Source organism: Macaca fascicularis, chromosome 20 (assembly GCF_037993035.2).
Source record: "Macaca fascicularis isolate 582-1 chromosome 20, T2T-MFA8v1.1".
In the NCBI taxonomy this organism is placed as follows: Eukaryota; Metazoa; Chordata; class Mammalia; order Primates; family Cercopithecidae; genus Macaca; species Macaca fascicularis.
Window position 1 is genome coordinate 65,113,697 of NC_088394.1, and position 16,406 is coordinate 65,130,102.

General features: G+C 42.6%; 1 protein-coding gene across 6 annotated transcripts in view; it reads left to right on the forward strand.

The window, feature by feature from the left end:
• The window catches only part of TANGO6 (transport and golgi organization 6 homolog), a 257,551-nt gene that overhangs the window by 182,973 nt on the left and 58,172 nt on the right, over positions 1-16,406 (forward strand). For 3 of the 6 annotated variants that reach the window (XR_010583643.2, XM_065536620.2, XM_065536621.2), the window contains exon 16: positions 15,288-15,439. The exons of the other annotated variants lie outside the window; for them this stretch is intronic. Coding sequence is in view for 2 of the 3 variants with exons in the window: in XM_065536620.2 (XP_065392692.1) it covers positions 15,288-15,439 (152 nt within the window). In the remaining variant the exon portion in view is untranslated. The remainder of the gene's footprint in view (positions 1-15,287; positions 15,440-16,406) is intronic. 6 annotated transcript variants of the gene reach the window in all.

Sequence of the window (16,406 nt, forward strand, 5' to 3'; positions counted from 1 at the left end):
ATGGAATTGTTTTCTTATACAGAGTATTCATTGCTAACCTGAATACTTACTTTTGGCATTTGGTGGCAGGAACTGAAGGGCGTATTAGGATACATCAGTTACTTGAAGTGAATTAAATTATTTCATGCATGTACTGAGAATGAAATGGGTATCAGCACTGCTAAGCTGGTGAGGCCACCCCCTACATGACTATACTGTTGATGACCTGATTCCTCTATGACTGTTATAGAGAAAGACTTTCTCTTGCCAAAGTATCTAGAAAGTTTTCAATCATTCTGTGTATCTTATCATTCTATTTGCTACCCTCACTAAATAGAACAGTCCCAGTACTATTTGTGCCATCATTCATTTGGAAGAGAGATTTGATTCCGGAAAGATTATCATACTCTTCATCTGTAGTGAGATTACAGTGACTTTGCACCAGAGTAATGTTATGCTAAAGGCATTGCAGTAGAATATCCACTGGAGATTAAAAACCTCATTCTGTGTTATCAAACAAAGACCTCCATCCTCAGTGAACACATTATCTAATTCTAATCCACCAAGAATGTATCTCTAGTTAAGCTATTTCCTTGCTCAGAAAAGCATTATCAGCTCTGGCTTGTTTACATCTTTAATTTCACACCCTCCATGATTTGACACTGCCTATTTCTGATCATGTTCACCTCTCATTGTGCTCTTCGTTGCACTTACCTGGTACAGCTGCTGTTTTCTAAATATGCCATATATTTTGTCTCTCTACCCCTGCCACCACCTTGCCTCTGCTGCCACAGCTCTGTCTACCTGAAGCAATCTTCCTCTTGTCTGTCTCTGTGAGAATCCTTACCATTCTTCAAGATTAGGTTTAAGTGCTCCCTCCTCCATGAAATTTTCCCCAAGAAGAATAGATATCACCCATCCCGTTGCTCTCATCTTGCTTAGTACCTCTGACTTCCTAGAAGTAGGGACAAAATCTCCATCATCTCTCAATCTCCAGTGCCGTATGGCGTCCCTTGCATATAGTATGTATACATTCAATGTTTTCATTGAATTGGCTAGATGGAAAGATATTTTTTACACTGTAGTTTGGAAATTAAATTCTGCTATATTTTCAGGACTATGTATATTCTCCAAAATAGTTTTTAAAATATTGTATTTTCATTTTAATAATAATTCTGAATCACCAGGATCCACGTTATAAACAAGTTGCATTGCAGTTTTAATGCCCATGTTTGTGTTTGAGAAACACTGGAGTAAAACATTATTCAGAATGTGTGTAAAGTTCTGATTACAGAGGAGTGCTGGCTGTAAGTGATCATTCGATTTTTGGAAAATATAATTGGTTTTAGCCAGCAGTACCTTAATCTGAGGATAAGATATTCTTTAGTTACTTCTTGGTAGAAAATGGAGAGAGCAGTTAGGAATGGTTTTATCTGTGTTCACATGTGTGTCTCAAAAAAGGGGGGGGGGACAGGAGGAGAAGGAAGAGAGCCCCCATGCATTAATAATAGAGTTTTGAAAGAATGGTGTAAGAATTTGGCGAAGAGTGGAATTCTTTTTCTCACTTGATTTTTCTCAATTTCACTTTTATGGCCTGTTTTAGTGAACTAGGGGAATGATTGAGCCCTTGAAATTAGCAGGTCCTCTGACTCCAAAAGTTTAGGGTGTGTGTGGGGTTTTTTTTTTTTTTTTTGAAAAAAGGTCTTGCTCTGTCACGCAGGCTGGAGTGCAGTGTCACAATCATAGCTTACTGCAGTCCTCGAACATCTGGGCTCAAGTTCTCCTCCCACTACAGCCTCCCTGGTAGCTGGGACTACAGGCACATGCTACCACACCCAGCTAATTTTTAAAATACCTTTTTTAAAGACAAGCTTTCGCTATATTGCCCAAGCTGGTCTTGAACTCCTGGCCTCAAGCCATCCGCCTACCTCAGCTGCCCAAAGCTTGTCAATTCAGATTCGACAGCACCCCTCTGCTATGTAAGCAACTGTTGTTGCAAGTCATTTCAGATCCTTTCTGGAAAAAGATGGGATCTGATATACATAAATGAATCTATCACTCCAGACTTCAGAGTACCATTGAAAAGCTTAATGAAAAATCTTCCAAATTCTAATTTGTTAAAAGAATCTTTTCACAGTGCCAGAATTGATACAGGCAAGTCATAGGCAGGTTAAAATTTTTTCAGCTCTCTCACTTGATTGTTCACCTTCCAAAGCAACTCGTTTTTATCAAGTTCTTTTCAAATGAATCTAGATCCTTCACTGGCTTTCTTGAACACACAGCTGTTTCCTTCTCAATAAGGTTGATTGGTGCTGACTTCCTGAGAATAGGGAGATGCAAATAGCCAGGTGTTGTCATTACCATTGCACAAAGTAGAAGCCATTAGAACTAAGCTAAGATAAACCCCACTCATTAGAATCTACTGGGTAAGTTTCTAAAAGTGGGCTTGGATTTACTGTGTTCATTTCTCTGAAGCTTTTTAGAAATACCTGAGGAGGCCAAGTGCAGTGGCTCACACCTGTAATCCCAGTACTTTGGGAGGCCAAGGCGGGTGAATCACCTGAGGTCAGGAGTTCGAGACCAGCCTGACCAACATGGAGAAACCCCGTCTCTACTAAAAATATAAAATTAGCCAGGTGTGGTGGTGCATGCCTGTAATCCCAGCTACTGGAGAGGCTGAGACAGGAGAATCATTTGAACCTGGGAAGTGGAGGTTACGGTAAGCTGAGATCATGCCATTGCACTCCAGCCTGGGCAACAAGAGCAAAACTCCATGTAAAAAAAAAAAAAAGAAAAAGAAAAAAAGAAATACCTGAGGAAAAGAAGATGGTCTCTTTAACTTCAGTTTCATGAGTACCTCTTCATCTAAATATTGTAGTGTGTAGTGAATGCTTTCTGTTTTTTGTGGGGTTTTTTTTGAAATAGAGTCTCGCTCTGTTGCCCAGGCTGGAGTGCAGTGGCGTGATCTTGGCTCACTGCAAGCTCTGCCTCCTGGGTTCACGCCATTCTCCTGCCTCAGCCTCCCAAGTAGCTGGGACTACAGGCACCCGCCACCACGCCCGGCTAATTTTTTTATTTTTAGTAGAGACTGGGTTTCACTGTATTAGCCAGGATGGTCTCGATCTCCTGACCTCGTGATCTGCCCACCTTGACCTCCCAAAGTGCTGGGATTACAGGCATGAGCCACCGTGCCCAGCCATGAATGCTTTCTGAAAATGGAGTAGGGGAACTTGGAAATCAGTACCGTTTTTTGTAAAAGCCATTTAATGCATATTTTTAAGGATACAGCAGCATAGTAATGAATGTTTGCCCTTGTCAGGGAACAAATGTGTGCCGTCCTTCATTAAAAGGTGAATTAGGATCTCGGAGCTTTTGGTTCAAATAAGTTTCAACTGAGTCAATAGGAACATCTCATCTGGATAAAGAAAAGTACAAACAAACATGCAACAACAACCGAAACCAAAGAACCCCTCCTGGATGGGATAATAGTGGTTTTGTTGCCTAATCAGAAACTAGAAATAGTAGTGGGTATCCCAGAACCCTAGATTTTAATTCATAATCAAATGGGTTAGCCAATAGTTGTGAAATACACTCGGCATGTAACCCCTTCTTGGAAGCTACTACTGTAAGTAGTTACACACCTTTTTTTTTTTTTTTTAATAGGTTGGCACATATAGTAAAGATGACTCAGCTCTTTGGGAAAGTTATATGTATTTATGCTGATATTATAGGAGTCATGCTGTATACCAGGTTGTTGTCTCAATAAAAATTGGAATTAGAAGAAAGAAAATTATTTGGTTTAATTTTTTCTTTTGTTATACTTGGTTATACAATTGACTTTTGAGTCATTTTAAAAACACGTACGCAGGCCGGGCGCGGTGGCTCACGCCTGTAATCCCAGCACTTTGGGAGGCCGAGGCGGGCGGATCACAAGGTCAGGAGATCGAGACCACGGTGAAACCCCGTCTCTACTAAAAATACAAAAAATTAGCCGGGCGCGGTTGTGGGCGCCTGTAGTCCCAGCTACTCGGGAGGCTGAGGCAGGAGAATGGCGTGAACCCAGGAGGCGGAGCTTGCAGTGAGCCGAGATCGTGCCACTGCACTCCAGCCTGGGCAACAGAGCGAGACTCCGTCTCAAAAAAAAAAAAAAAAAAACACGTACGCAGTGGCTCACACCTGTAACCCAGCACTTTGGGAGGCCGAAGCTGAGGTGGGAGGATCACTTGAGCTCAGGGGTTTGAGACAAGACTGGGCAACCTGGCAAAACCCCTTCTCTACAAAAATATACAAAAATCAGCTGGGCGTGGTGGCATGCGCCTGTGGTCCCAGCTACTCGGGAGGCTAAGGTAAAAGAATCACTTGAACCTGGGAGGTCAAGTTTGCAATAAGCCATGATTACACTACTGCACTCCAACCTAGGTGACAGAGCAAGACCCTGTCTCCAAAAAAAAAGGCGGGACTGCCTTAAGTTCCTTTTTTCTTTTTTTTCTATTCCAAGACCAGGTCTCACCCTGTCGCCCAGGCCAGAGTGCAGTGGCACGATCTCAGCTCACTGCAACCTCCACCTCCTGGGCTCAAACAATTCTTGTGCCTCAGCCTCCCGAGTAGCTATGACTACAGGCATGTGCCACCATGCCTAACTAATTTTTTATATTTTTAGTAGAGACAGATTTTCACCATGTTGGCCAGGCTGGTCTTGAACTCCTGAGCTCAGGCAATCCGCCTGCCTTGGCCTCCCCAAGTGCTAGGATTACAGGCATGAGCCACTGCGTCTGGCCCCCAAGTTCCTTTGTTTTGACAAATGTAACTTTTTTGATGTTTCATATTGATAGACATAGGATTGACATTGAAGTGCTCTACAACTTTATAAATGAAGAGCATTCCAGTGTTCATATATCAGTTAGAATGTTTTTGGCTGCAAGTATCAGAAATTCGCAACTCAAGTAGCTTAACAAAGAATGAATTATCACACATAACAAAAATTCCAGGATTGGTAATTCTGTAGCTCAGTGACATCATTCAAGACCCATATTCTGGCTGGGCACGGTGGCTCAAGCCTGTAATCCCAGCACTTTGGGAAGCCGAGACAGGCAGATCATGAGGTCAGGAGATCGAGACCATCCTGCCTAACCCGGTGAAACCCCGTCTCTACTAAAAAATACAAAAAACTAGCCGGGCGAGGTGGCGGGCGCCTGTAGTCCCAGCTACTCGGGAGGCTGAGGCAGGAGAATGGCGTCAACTCAGGAGGTGGCGCTTGCAGTGAGCTGAGATCTGGCCACTGCACTCCAGCCTGGGCAACACAACGAGACTCTGTCTCAAAAAAAAAAAAAAAAGACCCATATTCTTTTTATCTTTCTCCTCTGTCAACCACAGCTTATGGGCCTTATCCTTTAGTTCCTCATGGTTTCAAGTTGGTTGCAGCAAACTCTAAGGCAACCCTAATTCATGTATCCTTATGATAGCCAAAGGCAAAAAAGTTTTCTCAGAGTCTTCTAGCAGACTTTCCTTCACAACTCATTGTCCAGAACTGGGTCACATGTCCATGCCTAAACCAATTAAAGCAAAGGAAGATGTCCACCATGATTCACTTAGACCAATGGAAACTGTAGCCTGAATCACATGGGGAGGGGTGGCGACAGGTGGATACTTGAGCAAAATTAGTGTACTGTTTATAAGGAAGAATGGGAAAATGCCAATGAGATGTATACAAAGTTTGACATATAGAAATCCCTAAAGCTCAAATTAACCCCTGGGCTGGGCACAGTGGCTCACACTTATAATCTCCGCAGTTTGGGAGGCTAAGCCAGGAGGATCACATGAGCCCAGGAATTTGAGACCAGCTTGGGCAACATAGCAAGGCCTAATCCCTATTAAAAAATTTTTTTAACCAGCTGGGCATGGTGGTGTGCACTTATAGTCCCATCCTACTCAGAAGGCTAAAGCAAGAGGATCTCTTGAGCCCAGGAGTTTGATTCTGCAGTAAGTTATGATTGCACCACTGCACTCTAGCCTGGGTGACAGAACAAGACCTTGTCTCAAAAAAAAAAAAACCACACAAAAAAGAAAAAGAACCTCTTATATAGGATCTTAAAATTCAATGCCTATGCCAAATTGCAGCCCTGGAAGATTCTTTTGACTATGTGCATTTATTTTGTTCTCCACAGAAACCTGTTCAAGCTGGTCAAACCTAGACTTCCACCCGGAGACTAGGGTGCAATACAGTCCTGAGACCCCTATCACAAGAAAAGAAGGGAGGGAAGATTAGTTAGAGGGTAGCAGAGCCCCAGGAAAAGGGGGCAAGGTCATAAATCCCCAGAGAAGACCAGGTTTGAGCAAGGGTGTGACAGATCTAGGCTATGTATGTGAGGCCTAGGGGAGGTCCAGTCTTGGAGAACGTGGAGGCAGGGCTCTTTGAGAAATGCAACATGGATGAAGTGAGTGTTCCAGTTCTTCCAGTCCAACACCTGGAAAACAAGGTAGCAAGTGAGCCCACAGTCAGCAGACCAGGTACAATGCAGGGTCTGAGATGCCCACCCTCCCACTGGCTTCTTGGGTTCTCAGGTGCAGCTGGGATGGGTTGGTGGGGCATGTAGTTTAACAGATGCCCTTTTTTTTTTTTTCTGAGATGGAGTCTCGCTCTGTCACCCAGGCTAGAGTGCAGTGGTGCGATCTCGGCTCACTGCAAGCTCTACTTCTTGGGTTCACGCCATTCTCTTGCCTCAGCCTCCCGAGTAGCTGGGACTACAGGCACCCGCCACCACGCCCAGCTAATTTTTTGTATTTTTAGTAGAGACAGGGCTTCACCGTGTTAGCCAGGATGGTTTCGATCTCCTGAGCTCATGATCTGCCCACCTAGGCCTCCGAAAGTGCTGGGATTACAGACATGAGCCACCGCACCCAGCCAATGGATGCTCGTTTTCAAAGGAGGGCTGGAGCTCAGTTAGGGCAGGAATTTACATAAATGGAATGTTAAGTTGCAGTTTGGTTAATATGGTGATATGCTCTTGACTTATATGGCCAGTCAGTATAAGAAACAGCTATATGATTTCTGCATTGAATATAAAGCTTCTATTGCCCACTGTCTTCTTCACTTTTCCAACAGGCCCTCACATGACTTGTTCCTTGAGGTTTTCTCCTCTAAGAGCTCTTCCCTGAGCCCTCACCCACATTGTCAACTTCCCTGCTCCTTATTTTTTTTCATAGCCTTCATTGCTGCTGGAGATTTTATTATTTATTGTCTTTCTTCCCCGCTAGAAGTAGGTTTCATGAAGATGGGAATTTTGCTTTCTTAAGTTCATGCTATATTGTCCTCAGTACTGAGAACACTAGCACATTGGAGTACTGTGGGCATTCAATTAAGATTTGCTGGACAAATTAGCCAGGCGTGGTGGCACATGCCTGTAATCCCAGCTACTCGGGAGGCTGAGGCAGGAGAATCACTTGAACCTGGGAGGCGGAGGTTGCAGTGAGCCAAGATCGCGCTGTTGCACTCCAGCCTGGGCAATAAGTGAAACTCCGTCTCAAAAAAATAAATAAATAAGAAGATTTGCCAGATGGATGAATGAGATACCTCTTAGCGTCCTTCCTGATGTTTGTCTCTCCTCATGATGTTCCTTCTTTTATTGGATAATGAAAGCTGTGTTTTCTAATTCCTTTTTTGCCTTAGCTACCAAGAATTATAAAACTAAATTACTAAACTCATGGTTTATTTGCAGTAGCCATTCTTAGCTTGGGATATCTGCACTCCTCTCACTGTAGAGCTTTTAAAATATTTATTTTATGTATTTTATTTTATTAATTATTATTTTGAGATGGAGTCTTTACCCAGGCTGAGGTGCAGTGGTACAATATCAGCTCACTGCAACCTCCGCCTCCCGGGTTAAAGCTCTTCTCCTGCCTCAGCCTCCTGAGTAGCTGGGACCACAGGCAGGTACCACCACACCCAGCTAATTTTTTTGTATTTTTAGTAAAGATGGATTTCACTATGTTGCCCAGGCTGGTCTCAAACTCCTGACCTCAGGTGTTTCACCCACCTCAGCCTCCCAAAGTGCTGGGATTACAGGCATAAGCCACCATGCCCAGCCTAAAATGTTTATTTTAATGACATATGGTTTCAACGTTATTTATTGTAAGTTGCTTCACATCCTATGTGGAAGTAAATGAAGACTGAATAATAATAAGTGAACTAATTGAGGGTAACAGGGAGAAGTTAAAAACAACAACAACAACAACAAAAAAAAAAGAACGCACTTTAGAGTCTGAGCAAATAAGATAATCCTGGAGCTGTTGTTAATAGAATAGGAACCAGATCAAACATTACTCATAAAAGTCCCTCTCTGTCACCTTTTTGGCACATCTCACTCCATTGTTATTGCTTGGTCAGTATTTTTCCTCTTCCCCATTAGGTTTTGCTATGAGGGCAAGGACTGTATCTTTCTTGCTTATGATTAGCCCCGCCAGGGCCTAGCACAGTGCCAGACACATAGGACACACTTAATCATTATTTTATAAGTTAATTTAATGTGCCTTTTCTTTCGTTATCATTTATTTTTAACTATAAGCCCCTACATTTGTAAACATTAGCATATTTCTCCTGTGTTCTTACCCTTTTCAACCTGCAGTTTCCCCTGTTTGTGGATTTCCAAACTTCCTTCATTTTTTTATGTGCCTTCCTTCCTGACAAGGAACCTTCTTCCTTTAACCAGAACAGCCTTCCACTCCAGGGCTCATGAATGTGTGCCTTTTCTTCCTTCCCCAGTCTCCTAAATCTCATTTTCCTGATGACTAAACCGAAAGTGACTCACCAGCTCACACACTTAGAACTGGAAGGAGCCTGAGAGATCATCTTGTCTCACTGGCTCATCTCCACTTGGTCCAGGGAAGTGAAGGGAATTGCCCAAGGGTCACTCTGCTGGTTGGCAGCAGGGACAACCCTAGAACACAGATCTCTTACTCTGGATCCTCATTTCCAGCTGCAGAGTGAGCAAACCCCTTTCCTAACTCCAGAAAGAGAAAGCACTGCAACAAAAGTAGAAAAGTATATTGTAGTCTTAGTTGGAAATCCTTTTTTTTTTTTTTTTTTGAGACAGAGTCTCGCCCTTGTTGCCCAAGCTGGAGTGCAATGGCATGATCTCCGCTCACTGCAACCTCCGCATCCCAGGTTCAAGCGATTCCCCTGCCTCAGCCTCCCAAGTAGCTAGGATTATAGGAACCCATCACCACACCGGGCTAATTTTTGTATTTTTGGCAGAGATGGGGTTTCACCATGGTGAGCCACCGTGCCTGGCCATTGGAAATCTCTCTTTTTTTTTTTTTTTTGAGACAGAGTCTCGCTGTGTCGCCCAGGCTGGAGTGCAGTGGCACCATCTCGGCTCACTGCAAGCTCTGCCTCCTGGGTTCACACCATTCTCCTGCCTCAGCCTCCCAAGTAGCTGGGACTACAGGCGCCTGCCACCATGCCCGGCTAATTTCTTTTTGTATTTTTAGTAGATTTCACCATGTTAGCCAGGATGGTCTCGATCTCCTGACCTCGTGATCTGCCCACCTCGACCTCCCAAAGTGCTGGGATTACAGGTGTGAGCCATCGCGCCCAGCTGGAAATCTCTTAGATGCAATATATCGTAGGAGTTACTCATAGGTAACTCACAGGAGTTAAGTATCAGACCATTTAAGTTTGATCCCAGCTCTATTTACTCTTCAAACAAGTTAACTCCTGTGTCTTAGTCCTTTCTCTTTTTTCCTATGCATTTGAATATTTAATGTACATATGTAAATCTGTATGTTTGATTTGTTTATAGTAGGAAAAGTTGTATGTGTGCATATTTACATACATAAATGGTAATACTGGTTCTGTTTCTTTCACTTTAACAATGTCTTGAGGAAAGCTTTTCATGTCAGTATATATAATTCTGTCATGTTCCTTTTAATGACTGCATAGTATTCCGTAATATGGGTATACCATGGTTATTTAACCTTTCCTATATGAATTTTTTAGTTTATTTTTTCTCATTTTTCATGATTACAATTCACTAAATTCTTTATGTGGATGTCCTTGTGCAGATATGTAACTACCTCTCTAGGATAGATAATTAGAAATGCGAAGACTGGGTCAAAGAGTCTGAGATGACAGTTCAAATCTCCTCTTTTCTATTGTGAAAATAGGCTATCAATCATTATTGATTTAGTTTTGGCAGCATACTTTGATGTTGACAGGACAGAGGTAAGTCTTATAACTGCATGTAGTATATTAGGAATTGGCAGCATTTTGGAGAAATTACTCCTTTATCTTTTTCTTATACTGTATGGAAGGTACGTTGTATTTTGGACCTTGAGGGGAAAACAAAAACCAAAACGAGAAAAAAAACCAAAAAACTTCCTTGTCCTCTTCCTTCCAAGGGACTGAGACTAGCAAAATAATGCTTTCGAGCAACCTCTGCTTGGCTCTATGACAGCATTTGCCACACAGTTCTATAATTGTCAGTACTTCCCTGTTTATATGTACTCCTTAAACTTTGGGCATCTTCTTTTCTCCTTATTTTATTTTATTTTAATTTAGTTTAGTTTAGTTTTGTAGAGACAAAGTATCCCTATGTTGCCCAGGCTGGTCTCGAACTCTGGGCTCAAGCAGTCCTCCCGCCTCAGCCTCCCAAAGTGCTGGGATTATAGGCATGAGCCACCGTGCCCGGCCTACTTTGGGCTTCTTAAGGGGTAAAAAGAACTTTTCATCAATTATTGTGTTCCTAGAATATTAGCATGATACCTAGTACATAATTATGTCTTGTTAAATAAATTAATGAATTCAATTCAATATTACCATTTCCTGTACCTAGTACAGTCATGCATTGCTTAACAATGGGAATATGTTCTGAGAAATGTGTAGTTAGGTGATTTTGTCATTGTACAAACATCATAGAATGTACCTACACAAACCTAGATGATATTTTATTTACATATATTTTGTAATACAGAAAATCAAATGTCCCAGCACCATTGCTGAATGCTAATTATTTCCCCAACTTGATCTGCAATGCCAATATCACATCAGGTTTCTAAATGTATGCTGCCCTATAATCTGATGGGACCACTGTTGTATATTCAGGCCATCTTTGACCAAAGCATTGTTACGCAGCTCATGACTGTATGTGCAAAGACTGCTAAGACCTGATGGGATCAGAGATGAAGGAGTCAAAGTTCTACCCTCAAGGAATTTATAGTCTTATGGGAGAAATAGATACAGGCTTAAAACGTTTAGGAACCAAGGCATGAGTGACAAATGTGATTTAAGTCAAAGCGACTTAAGCACAAAGTATTGTGAGACTTTCAAGGAGGACTAAGTGAAGCTGACTGAGGGGAAGAGGCAGGTTCCACAAAGAAAGTGGCATTTAAGCTGGGCCTGGTAGGACAGGCCAGTGATTTATCAATATAGGTCATCATTTTGGTGATTAAAAATAGGTGACTTTATGCTTATAATCCTAGCACTTGGGAGGCCAAGGCAGGAGGATCGCTTGAAACCAGGAGTTCAAGACCAGCCTGGGCAACAAAGTGAGACTCTCTGCCTCTGCAAAAAAATAAAATCAAGGCCGGGCGCTGTGGCTCACGCCTGTAATCCCAGCACTCTGGGAGGCCGAGGCTGGCGAATCACAAGGTCAGGAGATCGAGACCATCCTGGCGAACATGGTGAAACCCCGTCTCTACTAAAAATACAAAAAAATTAGCCAGGCGTGGTGGCAGGCGCCTGTAGTCCCAGCTTCTAGGGAGGCTGAGGCAGGAGAATGGCGTGAACCCGGGAGGCGGCAGAGCTTGCAGTGAGCGGAGATCACACCACTGCACTCCAGCCTGGGCGACAGAGCAAGACTCTGTCTCAAAAAAAAATAAAAATAAAAGTAAAATAAAATAAAATAGCCAAGAGTAATGGCATGTGCCTATATTCTCAGCTACTTGGGAGGCTGAGGCATTAGGATCATTTGACCCAGGAGTTTGAGGCTGCAAACGACTTATGACAGCACCACTACACTTCAGCCTGGGTGACAGAGCAAGACCTCATCTCAAAAAAAAAAAAAAAAAAAAAGGTGAATTTAAACAAATGCTTCAGAAAACATTTTGTCACCTTATAGATATTATATATCTTTATGGCCAAAGGCGAATGTTTTATACCTGGGCTCTGGAATTAGGACCTCAGAACCAAGATCAAGCCAAAATAGACTTGGTTCTTGGTACACCAATGGGGGAAGACATTGCTTCCATATATAGAAATACATACATTAAAGACATTCAATTCAGAATGTCCTAGCATGCTACTATTTCTACGCTCTTTAAAAACAAAATAAAGACTGGTCACGGTGGCTCACGTCTGTAATCCCAGCACTTTGGGAGGCCAAGGTGGGTGGATCATCTGAGGTCAGGAGTTCGAGACCAGCCTGGCCAACATGGAGAAACCCCGTCTGTACTTAAAATACAAAAGTTAGCCAGATATGGTGGCATGCGCCTATAATCCCAGCTACTTGGAGGCTGAGGCAGGAGAATCACTTGAACCTGGGAGGCAGAGTTTGCAGTGAGCCAAGATCATACCACTGCACTCCAACCTGGGTGACAGAGCGAGACTCTGTCTCAAAAATTAAATTAAATTAAATTAAATTAAATTAAATTAAAAATAAAAATCTTCTCTTGACCCCACTTCCTTGACTATCACCCCGTTTCTTTGATCTGCTTTGCAAAAACCTCCTGAAGTGATCTCTCTGTTTTCTGTTCTTCTTCTCCCATTCTGACTTAAATCTACTCTTGTCATGCTTTCACCCCCATCAGTCTGTCAGGACCATTCTTGTCAAGGTCAACAGTGACTTCATTTTTACTCAATCTAATTGTCAACTTCTAGTCTTCTTTCTACCTGATGTATGACCAGCTTTTGATGCAGTTGACCATTGCCTCCTCTCTGTTATACTTTTCTCCCTTAATTTCTAGGATATTATGCCAATTTTCCTCCTACCTGACTGGTTATTCCTTTTCAGTCTCCTTTGCTGGTTCCTCCCTTCTTAGATCTCTTAATGTTGAAGGGCCCTTGGTCTTCTTCCCTGCCTACACTCCCTCTCTTGGTAATCGTGTCTCATACTCTCAAGGCTTTAAATGTAATCTATATTCCACTGATTCCAAAATATTTATCTCTAGCCCAGACTGCTCCTGAACTCTATACATATAAATCTTCAACTACCTACTTAACATGTCTAAAACTGAACCCTGATCCTTCCTCCTGCCTCAATTAGAGACTTTACCATCTCAGTTGATAGTAACTTCATCCTTCTAGTCTCAAAAGCAAAAATCCTAGAAGTCATTCTTGGAGTCATCAGGAAGTCATGTTGGCTCTATCTTCAAAATATATGCAGGGTCTGGCTAGACATAGTGGCTCGCACCAGTAATCCCAGTACTTTGGGAGGTAGAGGCAGGAGGATCACTTGAGTTTAGGAGTTCAAGACCAGCCTGGGCAACATAGTGAGACCCTGTTTCTACAAAAAAGTCAAAAAATTAGTCGGGTGCGATGGTATACACCTGTTGTCCCAGCTACTCTGGAGGCTGAGGTGAGAGGATCACTTGAGCCCAGAAGATTGAGGCTGCAGTGAGCTGTGATCACTCCAGCTGGGTGACAGAACAAGACCCACCCCCCTCTCTCTATATGTATTTATGTATGTGTATGTGTGTGTGTGTGTGTGTGTATGTGTGTGTGTGTGTGTGTATATATATATATATGCAGAATCTTCTTATCACCACCTCTACTGTTCAAGTCACCATTGTCTCTCCAGCCACTTACTGTAGTAGGTTTCTACCTTGGACCTTCTTCCACCCTGGACATACACAGTGCCCACCAGTGTGTTCTCAGCACTGCAACCAGTGTGATCTTTTTGCACTCCTTTGCTCAAAATCCTCCAAAGGCCTCTTATTTTACTCTGAGAAAAAGTTCAAGTCCTTGCAGTGTCCTGCAAGGCCCTTCATGATCTACCCCATCTCCCCATCCCTGCCCTTACTTCTCTAGCCTTATCTAGAGCTTCCTTGGTGTTCTCAGACATGCCAGGTGTGCTCCTCTACAGGGTTTTCACACTGGCCGTTCCCTCTTCCTGGTATGCTCTTCTCCCAGAAATGCACATGACTGATACATTCACCTTCCAGTCTTTGTTTAAATGTCTTTATTAAACCTTCTCAATGAAGCCTACCTTTACCACCTTTTTAAAACCTGAAGTCGGCCACCATTCCCACTATTCTTTATTTCCCTTACCTGTTTTACTTTTTTTGCCCCTGTAGTATGTATTACCTTCTAACATTCTATATAATTTACACTAGAATATAAGCTACAGAAGGGCAGGAATCATGGTCTCTTGTTTTGCAGCATATACCAAGCATCTGGAACAATGCTTAGCACATACTAGGCCTCTCGATAAATATTTATCAAATAATCATAGTTCTCTTTCTCCAGGACCCAAGTGCCTTGATTGTTTTTCACTCAGTTTGCTTATCCGAGCAGACAGCAGGGTAAGACAGGGAAAAGTAGGCTGATGATCGGGGTCTAGGGTCTAGCCTGGGGGCCACACTTGTTATTTGTATGACCATGGGCTAATTATAGTTGGGCTGGGTTTGTGAAAGTTTATTAAGCTATACTTATGATATATACATTTTTTGTATGTATATGTAAATTTTTAAAGTTTTCTATAATAAGACTCTGAAAATAACTGCTAGTAACACTATGGGGAATATCTTCACATATTTTATCTCTATATGTAGACTTTTGAGAATAAAATTGAGATTCTACATGCTTTTTCACAAAACCATGCATCATGAATATTTTTCGTAACATGAATATTCTTCCGGAGCAAGATTTTTAATGGTTATGCAAGTATTTAAAAAGAATAAGACACTGGCCACATGCATTGACTCACTCCTGTAATCCCAGCACTTTGGGAGGCCAAGGCAGATGGATTGCTTGAGCCCAGGAGTTCAAGACCAGCCTGGGCAACATGGGGAAACCCCATTTCTACAAAAAATACAAAAATTAGCTGGGCATGGTGGCATGCACCTGTAGTCCCAGCTACTTGGGAGACTGAGATGGGAGAATCACCAGAGCCTGGGAGGTCAAGGCTGCAGTGAGCTGTGATCGTGCCACTGCACTACAGTCTGGGTGACACAACAAGACCCTGTCTCAAAAAAAATAAAAACAAAAATAAAAAAAATAAGACATCATGCAGTGAACCACGGAAATATCATTCTTCCTTTTTTGAGAAGTTGAAATTTTATTTTAAGGGGTTTTGATTTCTTCCTTTTTCCTATAGGAGACATGGTCTCAAAGTACCGAGAACCTTTGATCCACACCTTCCTGAGGGGAGTGAGAGATCCCGACGGTGCTCACAGGGCCAGCAGCTTGGCCAACCTTGGGGAGCTGTGCCAAAGGCTGGACTTTCTGCTGGGCTCCGTGGTTCATGAGGTACTGTATTTTGATTCCTTTTTCTAAAACTTGTTTTCACTTGGACCTATGATGCATCTAGAGATTGGGAGTCAGGAGACCTGGGCTCTTTTTGCAGATCTGCCACTGCCTCCCTGTGAGACAGGGCAAGTGAGTCTTTGAACTTCCCAAAGCTTCATCTGTCTCACATGTATATTGAAAGTTATGTTAGTAAGGGCTGGGCATGGTGGCTTGCACCTGTAATCCCAGCACTTTGGGAGGCCGAGGCGGGTGGATTGCTTGAGGCCAGGAGTCTGAAACCAGCCTGGTCAACATGGCGTAACCCTATCTCTACTAAAAATACAAAAATCAGCCAGGCATGGTGGTACATGCCTATAATCCCGGCTACTCAGGAGGCTGAGGCAGGAGAATCCCTTGAACCCGGGAGGCATAGGTTGCAGTAAGCCAGGATCACACCACTGCACTCCAGCCTGGGCAACAGAGCGAGATTCTGTCTCAAAAAAACAAAAACAAAAAATTATGTTAGTAAGAATTTCATAGTTATAGCTGAGAGGAAGTCATCTTAACCTGCCTTAAGCAATAAAAGATGATTTATCATAGAGAGTCTGATGTAACTAACAGAATTGGAGAAACCTTTAGGAAAAGTAGATAGAGCTTTACCCTGAGTCTCTGGGACATCTGTGAGTGTTATCTCCACTCACAGAAAAATCTCGGGCAAATACTCTAATTGACCCTCTTTGGCCAAGGCACCGTGTATTCAGGGGGATGGTGTTGTTTACCAAAAAAACCATTTAAGTTCCATATTTTGCTCAGCATTTCACACCCAGTGCCTGCCTGGTATGTAGTAGGCAGTCAGTAAATTATTGAAAAGATGAATGGTGAACCATCAAAATGATAACCATGCAAGGTATTGGGACCAGAAGCTCTTCTGGTTTTAGAGTTTATTATTATTATTATTATTATTATTATTATTATTATTATTATTATT